This window comes from Ammospiza nelsoni, chromosome 8, assembly GCF_027579445.1.
Source record: "Ammospiza nelsoni isolate bAmmNel1 chromosome 8, bAmmNel1.pri, whole genome shotgun sequence".
NCBI classification, from domain to species: Eukaryota; Metazoa; Chordata; class Aves; order Passeriformes; family Passerellidae; genus Ammospiza; species Ammospiza nelsoni.
The window spans coordinates 26,767,157-26,787,077 of record NC_080640.1 but is presented as its reverse complement, the minus strand read 5'-3'; the positions used below and the strand labels follow the sequence as shown (position 1 = coordinate 26,787,077).

The 19,921-nt window shown below is 38.4% G+C and overlaps 1 protein-coding gene across 4 annotated transcripts in view; it reads left to right on the top strand.

The window, feature by feature from the left end:
• LDB3 (LIM domain binding 3) overlaps positions 1 to 19,921 on the top strand; it is a 108,298-nt gene that overhangs the window by 57,180 nt on the left and 31,197 nt on the right. For 2 of the 4 annotated variants that reach the window (XM_059476906.1, XM_059476905.1), the window contains exons 6-7: positions 7,115 to 7,284; positions 8,242 to 8,278. In XM_059476906.1, coding sequence (XP_059332889.1) covers positions 7,115 to 7,284; positions 8,242 to 8,278 — 207 coding nt within the window. Of the gene's footprint in view, positions 1 to 1,536; positions 1,741 to 7,114; positions 7,285 to 8,241; positions 8,279 to 11,697; positions 12,599 to 19,921 lie in introns of those variants that run through there. The other 2 variants (XM_059476907.1, XM_059476908.1) reach the window with 2 other exon arrangements.

The following is a 19,921-nucleotide window of genomic DNA, read 5'->3' as shown; positions in this document are numbered from 1 at the left end:
TCCTGTGCGTCTCTGGTCCTTGTGCATGTGGCTGTCAATGTTCTATAAAGGATTTGCAATGATATGTGACTGTATCTCTCTCTGTCCATCCTCAGTCAGGGCATCCCACCAAACAAAAGGCTGAAAACAGAGTGGAATCCCCTGGCTGGCTTCAGAGGTGGCACAGCACCTGTGATAGTTAATTAAGTCAGATGGCTGCCAGCCTTACTTGAGTTTACCTTTTTCATCATGCTGGGTTGAGGGTTCAGTTTTAACTCTCACTCTCTGGAGCTACCCATGGTAAACAGACACACTGTTGTGTGTGTAAAGAGAAAAACAATATTAGCAAATAAACTTACAGTCTAATGTCTTAAACTGAAAAGGAAATTTGTTCTAATCAAACAGAATTCTTCAGCAGTTCTTCTGCAGGGAGAAAAATATCTATTTCCAGCTTTTGGATTCAGTTCTGAATGAAACATTTATGAAATATCTGTTATTTCACAAAGGATGGAGTTCCCAGTTTTTTCCAGTTTGGTGAGTGTATGAAATCTCTCCTGCTGGTATCCTCCTGCTGCTGGCAGGACAGGGTTGAAGAGCAGCCACCATAGTGGATGATGTTTGTCATTGGAGCTCTGGGCAGTGCTCAGTTCTAGCTCCAGGACTAGAACTATGCACAGCTCAACCCAAGAAAACCAGCTGCTCTTTGGCTGCAATCTGACATCAAACTGACTCATTCTGGTGTCATGCAAGCTTCAGTTAGCTTACTTTAGGGGCTCAGTCTGTCAAATATAAAATCTTTCCTTGTAAATGGAGTCACTGGAAACTAAGGAAGCAACTCTTCCAACTGCACTTGATCCTTTGGTTGCAATGTTGCATATTTTGTTCTGGGACTGAGCATTTACCATGCTATAGCAGCACTTCAGGCTGGTGTACAGAGATTTTGGGAAGATTTAGTCTCTGTAAGGAAAGCCTTGACGATTAAAAGGCACAAGTACTAAATTTCACTGTCATTAATAACACAGACAGAAAGTACTGAAACCTTCTAAATAATAGAGAACCTGATATCCCTTCACTTCCCTGTACTTTCCAGACCTTTATAAGAGCCTTCTGAAAACATAAATGGATGACAAAAAAGTGGGAATTCTCTGCACTGTGCATGTACATCCCATGGACATGCATATATACATGTGCATGTTTGTATACACTTAAATGTATATATGCATATAACAACAGAATTTTAGTATATGTAAGTATCACACAAATGCTTACAGATTTTTTGTGATATTTTAATACAGTGACAGCTCTTTCACCTTTTTTTTTCCTTTTTATACCTCGTAAGCCAACCCAAAAATGACATCCATTAGCACAGCCATCTTTTTGCTATGGCTTGGTACTCACATTGTCTGTGCTTCCCTGATGAGAAGCTTTGGTGGTGAGATGCCATGAACAGACGTGCACACTCCTCTCTTGATGGTGCTTCCCTCACTTAACTTCACGCCTCTCTCCTTTCTTCCCCTCCCTTCCTTCCCTGTGGAACCTCACTCTTGCATAACCCAGCACGGACTTCACGGAGCGTTTCAACCCCAATGTCCTGAAGGACTCTGCCCTGTCAACCCACAAACCCATTGAGGTGAAGGGCCTTGGTGGCAAGGCTACCATAATTCACGCGCAGTATAACACCCCGATCAGCATGTATTCCCAGGATGCTATCATGGATGCAATTGCAGGCCAGGCACAAGCCCAGGGTGGAGAATTTGCTGGGTAAGGTTATTTCCTTCTGTGGAATGCTCTTTCTCTGCATGGTACTTGTAACATCCCTACCTGCATGACACATTTGCTCTTCCTGGGCTCTTTCTTTTTTTCTGGGGTATATTACACGTGGAAGATGTGTATCAATCCTAGACAGTGTCCAAAAGCACTTCCATGTTTTGAATTTAAAAGGATGGATCACTAGAAAATCATAGCATGGTTTGTTGTTGGAAGAGACCTTTAAGTTCCAAGCCCCTACCATGGTCAGGGGTACGTTAATTTAACCTAGTGTTTTGGTATTCCTCCTAGAACTGGTAAACCCACAAAAATACATCTAATGCTCTTTATATGATATTGGATGGTTTTTCATTCCTGACAGCCATTATTTATAATAGTCACTATTGTATGCATAGCGCAGAAAGGACAAAAAAAGGGGGGTGGAATTTTTATTGAGATGTGAAGAATGCAAAATATTTATTTAGCACTGGCTACTGTTTTATTCTTCAGAATGGAATGTTTTGCTGTATTTTCCCTATCCCCAGTTTACATACAGTACATGTGTTTTACACAGATCCTTTGGACTATGGCAAAATCCCCTGATCTTTAATAACTTTGCTTTTCCAATGCATGTTTCTGGTAATCTTACCTGATTAACTTATCCAGAGTTGTAATAACTTTACTGAAATTACATATGCCATGAATGTAGCCAGGTTTCTCTCTTACCGAGTGCACTTCTGCCCAAAATAGAAATTGCCTTCCTTTGATATGACACCAAAATACAGGTATAGCAACACACTTTAACGTAGTTTCTTTTCCATATGTTAGCTGCAGGCTTATTCAAAATGAGGATGGTTTATGTATTTGCCTGTGCTCCCTTTTGCTGGCCATTTTTCTCTCTTTTTTATAATTATTTTTCTTTTCTGTTAACTTTTTGCACCAATATTGTTGTTCATCACAGCTCTCCCTCATGATGGATCACAAGCAATGCCTTTAGCTGGCTTTGGCCATGACTCAGTGAATCTCCACAGGTGTTGAGTGAACTCATGTTTCCAATTAGTGAAGTACAAAGAAGTTCGTTTGTGTTCTCTATGAGTTCATATCCTTTGTAGACATGGATTATAGGAGACATTTTATGATACATTGGCACTTTCTATTACATGCTGTAGCATTATATGATGCAAATAGTAATGTTTAAAAAAATTACTTATTTAAATGATCAGATGATTATAAAATTAATGCTGAATATGTGGATCCTTTTCATTTTATAAGTTTCTTTTAGTTTCCTCTATGATATTCTGAACTTTAATTTGTAGTAGAAACCATAATGTTCTTTAGCTTGCTTAGTCAATCAAGTCTGAGTTAAGATTATGCTTAATGAGGAAGTATTTGTATGAGGAGTTTTTAATATAAAAGCAGACCAAAATGTGTGCTGATTCATTTTGTCTCAGTTATCAGCCTATAATTTGGTCTTGGTTCTTAATTAGTAGCCTTAGTCCTTTTCATTTGTCCACAAGTGTCTGTAGGGTGGTAAGCAAACTCAGACTGCACATCTGAAGGGCAGACAGCAGCTGGAAACAGTTGACTTATTTTATCAGTGATGAAGGACAGACAGGCTTAAGATAGGAACTCATTTTCTAGTTTGACCATTTGAAATCAGTGATGTTGTAGCTTCATGAGATCAGAATCAGGCTCTTGTCACTCAGAAATAAGCCACACTTACTGGATCACCATGGAAAACATAAAGGGAAGGACAGAGCTATTGATACTCAGACACCATGCTGAAACCTAAAGGTAGAAAATTTCAAAAGCCCTGACTTTATATATTTTTCTTTGCTTTGTTTTTCTGTTTTAATTGATCTTGTTAAACCAAGAACCAGGAGCTAGGTGGCTGCAGTAAAACCTTGTGGACAGTGCGTTTTGAGTACATTTCTGTCAAACCACTTCTAAATTCCATTATGCAGTTTTAGCCAAATTCACAAGTTGTATAAAGACATATATCCAGCACCTTTATTGGGAATAAGATCTGAAAGTTGAAGTAGAAGAATCAATAATGTGACTGTACAAACTAAGATCTTGTGTGTCCTCTGCAATAAGTCAACTTGGCTGGCTATTTACCAGTCTAAGTGAACTTCTGTTTGTTGGGTTGTGGGGTTTTTACCTCTTAGGGCTTTTTTAAAAATAGCTGGAATCAGTGTAATACCTGATGTCACAATATTTTGTTGTATGTCTACATCAGGGGTAGAACACTGCAGTGTTCCTAAGTTTTTGCTTAATATCTACTGAAATAAATCTGCATAATGACTCCAGGGAGTGATTCACATAGTAAACCATAGTTTATAATGAACTCCAAAAAATAAAATTCCTCCATTGCTACTTTTTCAGAGAAGCTTGAACTGTCTTTAAAGTTTTTTTTAATGGTAAAAATGTGTGACTTAAATGATGATAAGGAAATGGAAAATAATTTTTATTGACTCCTACTAGAATACCTTAGGCTCTAGATTAAAAACCTCCAACAGCTCTAACCCATTTGGGAAGAGGTTTTTTTTTCAGTAGCATCAATTTAAAGTAATATGCCTCAAGATGCATGATATTTCTGCACATCCAAACACAGATGGAAAGAAATTAAATTACAAAGATGTATAACAGAGGTATTAACATGGTTATGTGCATCTTTAGGCTGTCTGTAAAAATAAACTGTCACATTTAGGTTTATGAAATGCTCATAATCAGCGATGCGCTCTATTTTACACTTCCATGCTGAGAGGCTTATATGTCCTAGTTATTCATCCACAATATAATTATGTTTTTAAAAAAAGAAAAAGGCCTGCTGAATTAAAGACAGAGTTGGAAATACTCCAATGTATTGCATTAATTTAGTTCAATTTATATGAGCATGTTTCACTCTGCTGGGGAGGTTAATTCACCAAGCTCCATTTCCTGCCTTAATCATCTACCATAAGGATATTAATATGTCATATTAATGCCACACATTGCTACTGTGAAATTTGTGGTCCAGCCTCCAGCTCTAGTTTTTAGCAATGCTTGAGTTAATGGCATATCTGTACATAAACCTTTGAACTGCTTTTTTGTACACAGGTCATAATATAAGAAGAAAGTATTTGAGCCAGAGTATATAAACAGAGGAATTTGAACTGTCTGTGGCTGGCACACCACTGCTGCCACAGTGGTCCATGGTTGAAATCAGCAGCACTGTCTATCCAGTGGTTTATTATCCACTCTAGAATGATGTTCAGCTGGGAAATTTGCTGTCCCATACAGCAGGTTTTTAAGCATCCACAAGATTAAGAAGTCAGTGTGGGGGTATAAAGTTAACTGTTGGCCCACATCAGGCAGTCACTTCTGGTATTCTTACAGGCCACGTTCTGGGTGTGAAGCACCCTGAAGTGCTCTGGGGACTTGAAAACAGGGTCACCTTTTGGGGAGCATTGCTGTGACAGAACTTGCAGCATAGCCAAGTGTCAGAAGCAGCAGAACAGTCCCAAGAGCGTTGCTGTGACTTACTGTTGGTATTACAGAGAATCTCTGCCAGGCAAAGACTATTCCTGCAGAAGGCAGGAGAAGGCAGAACTCACTGCTGTGCTTTCCTGCCTACCTCAGCAAGCCCTTTAGCTATGTGTGATGGGCCACAAGAGGAGAACTACTGTTCTCTCTCCAATCTTCCACCTAAAGAAGGCTGTGGCACCACTTTGTCTATTGCTGCACACAGCAGCAGCGCTGATGGAAGTCACTGATGGCAGAGCCTTCCCAGAATAAACAAGTCTGTATTCTGCCTTCTGTACCTGCTAGTGTTTGGATATTGTAAAGATTGTGGTCTAGGAAACATGAGCTAAAAAAGGAGCTCAAAAATGTTTCTTCCTCCTACAGGCCATCTTTCACACTGAGGAACTTTTTTACATAACTTGTATGGTTTGTAGCAAAGCTTAAACTGAAGACTCAGGTTTTTCTCTAAATTCTAAACCTAAGCTGCATTCCACCCCACTGGTGTGTGAAAACACACACAAAAAAAAACTTGACTGGGATTTGTACTTTGATGGCTCCTCAGGAAAGTGAGAAGTTTGCATATATGGGGGTTATAAATGCATGGTATTATGCGTAAATCCATCAAACCAGTGTATATTACCCAGTGCTGAAGAAGAGGAGTGTGTCAGCTGGGAAGTATTGATATTTAAAGCACTACCTGGTAACATTTGCATCCCACTCTATGTAGGATGTCAGACGTCCTGGCTTTTCATGAGTCCTCTCAGGCTTTCAAATCACAGACCCAGATTTTCTGTAGATTTTCTCTGCAAAGTGATATCTTAACACTATCTTTGAGCCTGAACCAAGGAAGCAACTGTTGGACCAAATGGTCCTTAACTTTAAACAGAACTGTTTCTCAGTTTTCATGAAGTTGAGCTTGCTGCTTGCAAAGCTCTTTATGGAATAGCATAAAGCTGTTACAATAAATCACTTGCTTCAAAAATAGACCTTGTATTTAGAGCAGTCATGGAGCCAAGTTGCTCCAAGCACACATCATTCCCTCAGTGTATATTTCTGCAGCTCTGTTAATAGTTAATTTTAATTCTGCTATGCAGAAGTTATTTTCACTGGGGAAAAATACCACCAAAACCTATTAAGTTACTAAGCCTGTTTCTAGCCTGCATCATAAATCAAAGCAAGGTTACCTCACTTGTGCTACAGACCTGTGTAGCTTTGATTTTAGGTGTGCACAACTGGATATATCACTTTGCAAGATGATTAAGCATGTTGTAAGATCCTAAGATACATTCTGTCATTAAAGATTTCAGATACTACTTATATATGCAAGTCTTGAGTGCAAGTCTAGACTTCCTGTGCTTCACATGTTTAGTAGACAATGAATCCTCACTATGGCAGATGGAAATTTAATTCAGTTTGAAAAAGAATCATCTCTAGAAAAAGCTATAAAAGTCTACCTCATTATTTTTATACTGAAATATGGGTTTATTTCTAATTGCAACCTTAAGGTACACTGGCCCAGCACTGTAATTTAAAGAAAACATAAAACAGTACCAACATGAAGTTGTTTATATAAGAAATAATATGTAACAAAAATGGTCAGAGAAATAAATGGTTGTTGCCTGGCCTACTCTCCACATATTATTCTAACCACTGCACACTTGTGTACCTGTTCATAATTCCTCAGCATTGGCTGAGGAATTATGAACAGGTATTTCCAAATGGATTTGAATGATAACAGGCCCTTTCAGAGATAGAATGAGCCATAACATAAAATTTATCTATGTATTTTTTTAAGAAGTGATAGTTTCAAAGCCATGTAGGGGATGGCTGGGTGAGATACTGTGACCAGAGAGCTGCTTCCAACATTTCCCTTTCTGAATTGCAGTGCCCTCCCTATAAAGGATCCTCACGTAGACAGTGCCTCTCCAGTGTATCAGGCTGTGCTTAAAACCCAGAACAAGCCTGAGGATGACAGTGAGGACTGGAGCCGTCGCTCTGCCAACCTGCAGTCCAAGTCCTTCCGCATCCTTGCCCAGATGACTGGAACTGAGTACAGTAAGTTGAATAACAAAACATCTCCTCATTCTGATTTTAGATTCATGTCTTTCCTCACTGCCCTGGTATTGGCCACTGATACTCAGGGAATACTCATGTCCAGGCTCATGTAGTTGTCAGTGAGGGTGAAGATCCTGCATGTAACTTGAGGGAACTCAGAAATCATGGTGAACAATCTCACCTTATGCTTTATGAAGAAAATTCTTTTGCCAGGGGTCTCAGCATAAAAGTATAACAGATTGTACAGTAAATGAGCATTTGGGACCCCACAGTTATTCTTACTTAGAAATCAAGTCTCTGCAGTGCAATCTTTGTGTTTCCTGCAGCCTAGACATACAGAGCTGTCCATTCTTAGACAAAAATGATAAACATGTCATGTCTTCTGTAACAGTCTTTTATAGAAGTGACTTCTGGAGGTCAAAAAAAAAAAAAATGAATCACCATTTGTATGGAATCTCTGTCTCTATCAGCCCTGTTATCTAAACTAGATCTGATATGAGTATCACAGAGCTTTAACCTTGTTGCCTATGAAAATAGTTTTGTGGCTACCTGGTACTAAGCTCACAGGTGGCTCCTGTTGTGGAGAGAAGGAAGGTCAGGGCCTTTTCCCACATCAGAAGGAAATATTTAGCATTCCCTTTCCCCATTAATGTGCTGCTGCTGTCTCTCCTGCTTAGTACAAAACAGCAGGACACCTCTGTAGAATCATTGCCTACAGCTGTGAAACATTGCTAATAATGAATGGGAAAGTAGTTGTAATAGCTACCTTCCTCCTAACATCCTCCTTCCTGTCCCTAGGGAACTGCTATCTTCATGCTGTTCTTACAAATTCCACTTCTGCAAAGTCAGTGTGAATGCACCTTTAGATAGTCTTTTGATAAGTTTCTAAAGAATTTTAAATACTATAAAGCCAATTCCTTTCTTTCTATTTTTTAACTGAAACATTTTTTCCTGCAGTGCAAGATCCAGATGAAGAAGCTCTGAGGAGGTCAAGGTAGGCAAGTCCCTGTGAAAAATACAGCTTTCTCCTTCCTGATAACCCAATAATGTTTTAAAATGACATTAATATGAACTTCCTTTATTATATTTTTGTCCTAAAATATTCTAACACATTTACTTAAAAATCACTAAAATTACAATGCTATTATTGAGAGGTATTTGAATGAGAAGGATAACAAATCAGCATGTTTTTAGGAAAAACAGTGTAAAATTTTTGAAGTGTATGTTCAAATCTGACAGCTCTCTGCTCATGCAACCTTCCTGTACTTTACTGGGTGTGTGAATGTGATGACTTCTAAGGCCTGTGTAACTACTTGAACGTGTAAGTGGATAAAAATATGTAATGATGTGATAGCACTGAAATCTGTGAGCAATTTATTTGGATGACCCTCTGATTGACATTTGATTCTCTTTAAATGATACAGTAAAGGAGTTGTTTCCATTCATACCCATAATCATTGGTTTATGTTTTGTTTGGAATAAATATGACCTAAATTTGTAGAGTATGGAAGCACAGGACTGCTTTTGCTAATGGATAAATGTATTTGTTTCATATGATGTATCAAAAACACTGAAAAAGAGGATATGTTCAGATATATAATATGGAATTAAAGATTTATTACTATCCTGCATAGCCAGGAAATAGATGTATTAAATATTATTATGTAGAGCTTAAAAACTGCAGTTGAATCAGAAGCATTCTGCATGCAATCCTTAGTTTCTTTTTGCATACTTCAAATCCCTGTTTCACTTCAGGTGCTCTAAGCCACCGGCTGGGTTTGTGATGTGTTTGGTACTCAGTGCACTTCTTCTTTTTCTTTTTTATATTTTACTGCCCTGTGGGTTCTTTAAAGGTTCTGAGCTTTTGATCACAGTGCAGGTTATAAATGTTGAATCAGTGAAAAAGAATCTGCTGTCTTCCCTGTGAGAATACAAGAGTGCTTTCAGTTGGTGTTTGCTGTAAGCCCTTCACTGCAGTTCATCCAAGTTCATGGCTGGGTGCCTGAACATCAGGCTTGACATTATAGCCCTCAGGGATTCATTTCTTCTCTCAAATATGCAAGCCTAATTCTCATTACATGTATTGTGCATTATCTGTTTTGATGTAATAGCACACATCCAAATCCTTATTATGATGGGATTTAAAGCATTGTGCTGAACTTAACATTGCCCCATTCATATCTGAGAGTAATATGTGGTTTTAAAGAAATAATCTCTCTAGGTCCAATCTGTGGCTTTGGAAAATACGAAATAGTGGAAACTTTACATGGTATGAGATATGTTGCAATAATTATCTGATAGCACTTCAACACATGTAAATTGCACATTCTGTCCAGTGTAATTCCAAGTACATGAGTACATCCACTATGCTTTGCACATTTTCTGCAGTCTTTAGGTATCACTGTGTTATTCTTTTCTTGCCCAAGGATGTTTCTGGTAATGTTTAGGCACAGCTGAACAGGTTTAAGGTGTGCAATGGTAGTAGAGGCATAAGGGAGCATGTGTGGGTAGTTACACAGGGACAGTGCAACTGGTGTAAGCTCTGGTGCAAGGAATGAGCTGGGGTCTCCTTCCTACCCCACTGACAGTGCTAGCACCCTCTGGGTGCTTGATACCCACCTCAAACATTGGACAAACTCCACTGGGGATTTGGCAGCAGGGCCCTGGCTGTGCAGGCATCCATCACTGTGGCCTCAGGCAGGCTGAGAGCAATCTCTCTCTAATGCTTTCTCTCGTCTCTGTGTGTCAACTCCTCAGTGTAGCCAGCAGGAATTGCATGGAATGGCGATCAGGTTTCTTTCAGACACTTAGGAGTGGAGGGAAGAAAGATGTAGCTTATTTTTGGCAGAACTGTTTTACATTAAAGTAGTCACTTTTAGATTGCTGCTTCCAACTTCATGACATATATTCAAAAAAACCCATAAACTTGGGAATTTGGGTGGCAGAATATGCCTGTCAGTTAATATTAATGAGTGTGTTGTATGACTGTCCTTTGCTCATGCTGCTGCTATTTTGAAGGCACACATAAAAGTATAACTTGCTATGAAAACTTTTCATTGCTGGTGTGATGATTGTTGTGGAATATTTTCTGGAGAGATGGGATCCATTTCAAGCCAAACAGATGTTTCTGAATACCAGTTCCTTGAATGGAGGGGTAATATATCCAAAGCAGTAAGGGAGTTCTTAAATTATATGTCAGACCCACTGGAGCTAGTATATTCTGGTTTAGCTGAAAAAAAAATGCCATCAGAAAGTTTCAGCTAGAAATACTTTATATCTCTTAATTACCTAAAAGAATAAAAAATAGATTGAGAAGTCATACATCAAGACTCCTTTAGGACTGTTACTTGCATGACACTGTGTTACTAAGCTCAAAAGATTTAGAAATATCAGTGAATTTGTTGGCATTTACTCTGTTTATTGTTTTGTGCTTTCCTCAGCCTGAGGAGTAAAACCAGCCCAGTCTGCTCCTTTCTGTTTGGCTGGTTTCACTCTCAAGTTCCACTGCATTAACACAATTAATTGTCTTGTGTTTTGAGTGTAAATAATGAGGAAAAAATGACCTTGTTTGCAATGACTGCAAAAAGTTTTGCAAATAACGAGAACATTTTCATTCTGTTTGATATACTTCTCCTTGACTGTGCTATCATCTCACATCTTCCTTCTTCCCCTTTTTATGTACAAAAGCTGAATTTAAGCTACCAGGCATCTAGAAAAGTTTAAATCCTGAGAGGTGCTGAGCATGGCTCGAGCACTCCAGTCTGCAGTCAGGGGTTGCAGGAGGTGGCCAATACTTCACAGGACTCTGCTTTGAAAATCCCCTGTTGTTCTGCTTTGTGACACAAATGACTAGAAATATCTATGCAAAATGTCTACGCTAATACTCACTAATTCTGAGGAAGCTATACAAAAGTACTGCTGAAACCTGGCATTGGTGGTCCTTGCAGGAAGGACAGCAGGTTATATATGGGCTGACCTAAGTGTTAGAGAATAGAAAATAATTTGCATTTATTTTGCACTTGTATGAGTTAACTTTCACCGACTCCTCAGTTGTGTGAGAGGGAGGGAGAAGCCAAGAGAAACTGCTGGGAGGAAAACAATGGGATTACACTGCATTTGTAGCAAAAGCAGCCCTGTAATACCAAGCACAAGTCAAAGAATAAGTTATATCAAGTTACTTCTCAGAAATAAATCACTGCAAAACCTTTCACACATGGTCCAAAAAGCATCACCCAGCCTTCACTCTGCTGATTTGAAAACTGAGGAAAAAATCCAAATAAATTGCCACTGCCCTAGTTGTAAGGCAGGGGAGTGGTAGCCATGGTCCCTAACCCCTTTCTTTCTCCCTCCTTTCTTTCTTCTGTGTATGTGTGTCTCTCTCTGTCTCTGTCTCTCTCTTTCCTCATGCCACAGGGAGAGGTTTGAAACGGAACGTAACAGCCCACGCTTTGCCAAATTGCGCAACTGGCATCACGGCCTGTCCGCGCAGCTCCTTAATGTTAAAAGCTAAGCTGCCCCGGCCGAGGGCAAACACAGAGTCCCAGTAACACATTAACTGCTGGCCTGACTTAGAGCCTGAGCCTGCCACTCGTGCAAAGATGTGCTGCTAGGCACTTGGTTTCTGCTGTTAGCCTGTTAGCCATTCACTCTCACCAAGGGTGAAATCATGGCACAACCCAGGACATGTTCTTCATGATAAAGTAGCTTCGCTTTTTTTCCTTTATTATCTCAAACTTCAGTATACAGCAAAATGTCACTATTGTAGTCTCTTGACTTTAATTCTAGAAGAAAATGAGAGGGAAATTATGGACAGTATTTCTTTAGAAGGAAAAAGAATGAGATTTTCTCAGTTTTACTGATGTAAAGATAATGAAGTAAGAGAAAGAAAGTTGAAAAGGAAAACTGATTGTCCTAGACTTTGCTAAATGTATAACACACTTAGTTTGCATAGCTGAATGATGCTGTTTGAAATAAGATATTAACAATGTGAAGTTATGTTTCAATATATTATACTAGCAAAAGTCATTTACTGAAACCATTGCTGTAAGTTTTGTGTTGGAAACTTTAATTTATCATTATATGGAAGAGAGGTAGCTGAGGTTGCTCAGGATCTGCAAGGAAATGACATTTTGCTAGAGGTGATTTAGGAGTGAGAAGAATATATCATACTGCTGGTGCACTGAAGCTTTTAAAAGCATCTCGTAAGTTTAAGGAATATGTTGCCCATTCTGTATTGCCCTTGCTTTGACTCACATTTTTTTCTGTATATAGCAGCATGCTTTATCTGAAATAAAAGGTTTTAAAACTAAAATAATTCTGTGCCTATTTTACACAGTACTTTATTCTGTTTTAAAACTTAACTGCTTAAAGTGATTATTGAAAGAAGGAGAACTTTTCTTTCCCAAATATAAAATGTGGTCCAAAAGCTTTCCATTATTAGCTGTAATTATTATTGACTTGTGAATTGTCTGAATTGGAATAAACCTGACAAAGCAGTGGAGTTAGGTACCTTTATCTGGTAGCAGTAATTCCAATCAAAGGGATTAGTGTATGAGATCAGATTGAAACTATTACACTTTTTGCTGCTTCCAAATTTGTCTCAGCAGTTTGTACAAGAACCAAGTTCATTCAAACTCCCATTTTTTTTCTGTGTTATAGAAATAAGGAAACGCTACTGTTCATGGAGAATTTTGCATGAATCAGCCAAATACTGAAGTGTTTAAAGGATTATCATACATATATAAAAAACCCTTATTCTTCAGTATTACTTAAGAGTACATAAGCACTAATTCCTTTTAAAATGCATTTCACTTTTCCTAGCTGAATATCAGAGCACTTCAGGACATGCTACTTAATTCACAACATGCATTTATATTTTCCTTATGGGTACATAAACAGATTCTGATCACACTATCTTATTAGTACCTATGGTAAATCAGCATTACTGCATGAAATAAGAGCAACATTTTAGCTTTTCCTGATTGTTGCCAGGAGCAACCTTTGGTGTGAACTTCACTTATATATGGGAGATTTTGATAGAATTTAAAATATCAATAGGCAATTAAGATTTCTTTCATAAATCTAAAATGTACCTAAGCAAAATAATCTTCCAGTTCTAATTTTCAGCCAAATTAAATGTTTTTATGAATTAGTAATAGTCTTTTCATGGTAATAGCAATTGTGCATCCTTAATGTTTTATGAATATAATACAAATACTAGTCATTTCCCAGAGTTGTAGTGCATGTTTTAGAATGAATATGTCTAGATTATATCTCAATGTTTACACTTAATGTTATTTTGAAAGGTAATAATGATATAAATTCAGTGCATATAAACCATGTAATCATGGAATTGGAATCTGACATTCTCCAAGCTTGTAGAATGTCAATTCTTTATGCAGTTGAATGGGGAAAAAAAAGCAAAAGGACAAATTTTGAATATGTGGCAGCTTTTAGAACTGCTGCAATGTTAAAGATCTTTTGTGAAGGTGCCTTCATTAATCCTTACAGCAAGATTTTTACTACACCACATTTCAACTGCTTAGTCCAATCCCTTTTAAAAAATCTCACAAGTGATGGACTTTTTGTGTTAAAACTGTCAATCAGGTATTTCTATGTCATTTCTTTTTTATATTTAGACTAGTAATCCCTCAACTCTTACTCCTCAAAAATCTTATTTTATGTTGTCATGGTGATCTTCAAGTCCAGAAAATTCATGTTATGGGTCTTTTTTTGTATAGCTCTGAAGAGGCCTTGTTTTGCTTCCTGAGGAGGAGGGAGGCTTTGTCTGTAAGGCAGAGAAATTGGCCTGGATTTCTCACTCTACTTACTGTATATCATTGCTAGTGACAGGAACAAACCTGGGCCTGATAAAAAAGCATTAAAGCTTTGAGAAAAACCCAGTAGCTTTGTTCTAGTGAAAGGGCAAGCCTAGCCTATTATATTTTAGTATGTTCAGGCTTATCTCATTCTGTGTGGCTTCTGAGTGACCAACCAATCTTGCAGTGTTTCCTGAGCACTTGCAGAAGTCTGCTGTCCCACACAGGAAAATCAGTCACAATTAATGGCAGTGAGGCTTAAAATAGGTTCCTGATTGAAGACTCAATGAGTCATGTAATTCTTTAAACCAGCACTGATGATAGGCAGGTGTATCTGTCCCATGGTGAATATATTTTGACCTGTGACGGCTCTGCTGAGCAGAGGACAATGGTTGTGACAATACTGTCTTCTAAATAACCTCCATGCCAAAAATAAAGTAAAACACAGGATGTGGATAGTCCCCTGCCCTTCCCAATATTGCCAGTAAAGCATAGTGTTATAAGCATTTAATGAAGACTCAGCAAAGCTGATGCCAGTAGGAAATCAAATCCAAAAGGCCTTCCAGGTAAATCTGCTTGTCTGGTTATGGCACAGGGACATGCTCCTTTTCTGCTGTGGTCCAAGGCTGTTTGGTCTAAACTAACCTGTCTCCTGAACCCTGCTGCCTGCCTCCTGCTCCAGCAGCCCCCTGACCTCCTGCAGTGCCCAGTTTGCAGCAGAGGCACTGACTGCATGCAGTGTGTGCTGATGGGACATGGCTGCAGTGTGGCTTTAGGACACCGGGTGTGACAGCTTGACCTCTGATCCTCTCATGCATGACAAAAGGACAAAAGGAGGAAGGTTCTGTGGCTCCTTCCCTTGCCTCCCTCTCCTCATGCCTGCCTGCACGGGAAGGACAGTGTGTTTTTGCTAGGTAATACAGAGGTCACTTCAATGCAGTTTCTCTCTCACTATGCACAACTGGGTGGAGTATCTCTTCCAGAGCAAGGAACAAGTATTTCTGGGAGTACTTTATCACTTTCGAAAGGTCCAACTCTTGCACATCACAGAGCTTTCTGAGGCCTTCCTCAGGGCAGAAGTGACACCAATTTTTCACTTGTGCACCCTGGTTCCACACAGGAGTTGATGTTGTAGGTTCTTTAACTGTGTCTACCATGAGCTTCAGTGACTGGGATTACCAATACATTTATCAGAAACTTAAATGGATCCTTACACAAATTTGAGTTTGCAAAGTTAAAAAATCAGAATTTTGGTATGGTGCATGGTATTACCAGATAATTACTTTCTTTAACCAGTTTGCCTTTAGTTGACAGCTTTCTGCAGGATACATGAAAATTATTTGACTAAGACTTGCTCTCAAGCACAGTAGCATCCTTGTTCTATGGCTGCTAATCAAAGCCATCTGACACCATTAAGACACGCTAAGGCATCTTGACTTCCTTCCTTGGCTGGCCAAAATTTCCAATAATTAGCATTGCTGATAATTGCCAAAAACCTCCTATCTGCTGCTCAAATTACCAGAATTGCTACTTTTGAAAGACATGGCCAATCTTTCCACAACAGCTTGTGAAATTAAGCAGACTTCTCTAGGTACATTTCCCACTTAAGGAACATAATAAAAAAATAATAAGCACATCAATTTAATATCTTCTAATCCCCACTTACCTTTTAACACCTGAAGAGTGACAAAAGTGTAGGAACAGTGAAATAACTCTGTTGTCTTCATGGAATCTTGAGTGAAATCAGGAGAGAAAATTGATCAAATATAAAGTCTTTCTTCCTCTAAATATTCCTGGAAGTTCTACAGGGAAAAAATTTATTAGGGTATCGTAAATCCCTTGCTTCCAAGTCAGTTCCCTGTAGAATAAATTGGTCAAAGACAGTGTACGGTACAGTGTATCCACTTCAATGTATCCACTTAAAAATGAATGAGTGAAGCCTCCAACTGCAATTAGAAAATACCATTAAACTTTTCTCAAAACAGTTCATAAAGAAAGTAATGCATAAGCTAACAGAGCCTGTTAAAACTGAAATTAAACTTTGGGTGTGGATGTACTGACCTATATGTAGCATCTTATCTTTACCACCTCAGTCTCCTGCACGTTCCTGTCCACCATGTAACTTTTGCATGATCAGAAATGAACATTAACTTTCATTTCTACTGTGGAACCTTTAAAATTTTCATGCGCATCCTTCAGCTGATGCAGGTGGCTAACCAAGACACCAGTGCTGCCTTTCTCTCTGACTGCTCAGTCCAAAAAGAGAAAAGCAGTTCTAACATGCAGCAGATTTTCCAACAAGAATTGTAACTCAGCTGGGGTCTGTGGATCATCAGCCTGGCTCACAGCTTTGCTTAGGGTGAGCTGGAGCACAGCACTGGCACTGCTTCCTTTTATTCTGCTTCTAAATTGCATTAATGTCAGCAAAATTACCCTAAATACTAATAACTTCCTAATAGCTCATTTCCATGTAAGCGTTTTTGTTGTAGCTGACCCAGAATTTTATATGATTACAAATGAGAGAGAGGGAAGGTAAGAAAATCCTTGAGAGAGTTTATGAAATAAAATTTAATCCACATTCTGAAGAAATGACAGCCATTCTAATTCATATCAATTAGATATTTGATTCAGGAACTGAACAGCCCAGACACATTGCTGGGTTTCAGGGGCAGCTTCAAACTTAGTTTAATGCCATGTAGAGGAAATATGAATTTTCTTATCATCAGTGTGCACAAATTAAAAAGTAGGTCTAAAAAACAAGCCCCTGAAAGTGAAATGTCTGAGTTCTTGTTCTTTCCTCAGCTTCCCTGGAGGAAAGTGAAGTCATGATGAGAAAGAACTTTCAGCGAGAGAGGAATAATTTCCTGGCATTCAAAACCCAAACTTGTTGTGCATTGGTTTTGTCTGTAGTGGTCAGGAACACAGACTGAGAGTTTGGATCCTGTGCTCAGGTGCCTGGTGGCAGATCCCTGCACTTTATACTGTGGGGCTGTAGAAAGCTACAGGAAAACATTCAATTAAATCAAATTGCATACTTAAGGCCAAGATAGGGAATAATTATCTGAATTAAATCCCAGCTCCAATTGCTACACATGCTCAGAATTTTGCAGTCTTTGTTCTTACTAAAGTGATGTATTTACCAATAAGATAAAATTTAAAATTGGAGTTCACATGCCAAAAACCTTGGGCAAGAGTTACCTTACCTTTCCCCAACAATAAGGCTGCTGTATGTCCAGCTGCATTTATTCTGTAACTGTTAGACTTAACAGCAAACCTGTAGATGCCACTAAAATCTATTTATAGGAGGAATTGGTTTGGATTTTAGTGAGCTGCTTTGACTGACTTCCATACTATGTGTTGAGAACGAGCTGCTGGTTGTTTTCCACTGAATCTAAGGTAATGCTTCTTCTCTTCTGTGGCACTATCTGCACAAACCAGGAAACCCCTGTGAGAAAAGTATTTCCCTGTTTTGGAAAGCAAACATAGTAGGATATATATTGCAATTGTTTTGGCGTGGGCTGCTCACATTCTTAACTACAGTGGCTGAAAAAGAGAGAGTCACTCTTCTGCCCCTTTTTGTGATCCCAAGCTGAAGAGTTAACTAAACCAGCATGATACTCATCTTCTGTCCTCTCCAGCTAACTGCCTGTCATTTCTTTGTTTGTCTTCTGGTGTCTTTGTTAAAATAACAGAAATATAGCATGGGGGAGAAAAGGCAAGCAGCCTCAATAGTCATCTGACCATGGAAAAATTCTCAGCTGCAAATACAGAAAGGTAGAAATAGCCTCAGTGGATCAGAGCAGCAGTTAACCTAGCTCAGTGTTCAGTTTCCAACAGTGTCAGTGGCTCATGCCTTCAAGACAAAAAATGTTAGGAAGGCAATTATAAAATAGCTTTCACACAACTTTACTCTCAGACACCCTATAAGAATTTCTTTTAAATTACTTTGTTAGTTTTACTTCTTAAAAGGAAATTTTATTTGTAGGCAAATATGCTTATATAAATATAAGTCCATGCTAGGATGAAAGTTATAAGTCTAATTAAGGATGAAAGTTATAAGTCTAATTACCACACTATACTACTAGAAAAACAGAATATTTGATTTCAATAAATATAGACCCTAATAATCTGTATGTTTATATCCCCTTTGAAAAAAGATTGTATATCTGTCAGACTCGGTAGAAGACTGTATTAGGTTCTCAATACAGTAAAATACTGATGAAATGAACAGACATATTTATTTTAAAAATAAAGGGGGGTGAACTGATTAAAGAGGGTGAACTGATAATTTAAATAATCAGCTGGGGTTTGGGAGAGCTTATTTGAGTTCTTTACACTGCTGTGGACTTTCTTTTAGACCATGAACAAATCTATTAAGTTTTAGTCTCTCATTTGTAAAATTAGAAAAAGTCTTGCTCCACGAGAGTAGAGAAAAAACTCAATTAGAATATTTGCTTTTTGCTTCAGTACTGAAAGAGTAGTTGAAGGACCATGTGGACCCTCAGGACACTTCATGTTTTTATGTCACCAGGTCTTCATTGCACATCATAGGACTCTCTCTCCACATTTTAGGGGAATAGAGCAGAGCTTTTCCAGAGAGAGAGTCTAGATCTGTATTATTTAAGAAGAAGGTAGATGGAAGGTGCACCAACTCCACATTTCAACTTGCCTGCTACATGTACGTGTTTGGGGATCTTTTGCATTTGGTTCCCAAAAATAAAGTAGAATGGGAACGCATTCCAGTGTCCCATACATACAGTTCAGATTTAACCTACTCATTTACTGAAAATTCTGAAGATTCTCCACGCTATTTTTAGGGTCCAATAGCACACACAAGTTTGGCTTGCAAATGAATTTTGATTTCTGTTACTCAAACTATTCTAATTCTTGTTGATGTGTGTGAGGAAAAGACTCCATTTCTATCATTTCACTCTGCCTTTAGCACCATATCATGTAGCATACTTTATGAGAAGAAAACATTTCATAATTTCCACTGTATAATGTCCTGTGGAATTGGGAAGAGAGTATATTGCTTAAATAGATCTTGTTTGAAATACAGGTCCAACATTTAATGAAATCTGTGGGAGTTGCACTGTTGTCTCAGAACAGTCATTGACTGAGGCCCTTCTATCAAAAGCCATTTCAGTGGGGACTAAAAACAACTGCAGACAAAAAAAAAAAATCTCCCACAGTAATTTTAAATCTCTCCCAGATAGCTCAAAACTATTATCCACTACTGTCAGTTAGTGCACAGTTAGTGCAGCAGCCTGTGTAGGCAGAGATACAAACAGCTCATAATTTTCTGAGCCAAATTCTTTCATGTTGTGAAGGTATTGACTTTACTGAGCCTGCCTGAGGGATGTATTTGGCTCAAAAGTAAAGTTATTTCTGCATTTAGTTAGCAAAAAATGTTTTGATTGTAAAGGCCAGAAATCCAGTCATTGGTTCCTTAGAATGCAAGTATTGCCAGTCAGAGGCACATCTGATCTTGAGCCTTTCTTCTTGGTAGCCAAATGGGAATTATTCCTATTGACTGGGAAGAGAAATAGGTCCTGGAAGCAAAACCATGAAGAAGTGTTATATGCCTTTGAACTCATTTTTCCCTTTACTCTGTGCCTTTTCCTTTGTTTTATTCTGTGGAAGTATTTTTACTATACTTTTCTCTCTGTTTTAACCTTCACAATTCCCCTGCCATCGTCACTCAACATTATCCAATATTGTACACTTGGGAAAAAAGATTTTGTGCAATACCAACCTCAAAGTGACCTTGAGTCAAGTGACTTTTTTTTTTGCCTTGTTCATTGTAGCCCCAGCTATTG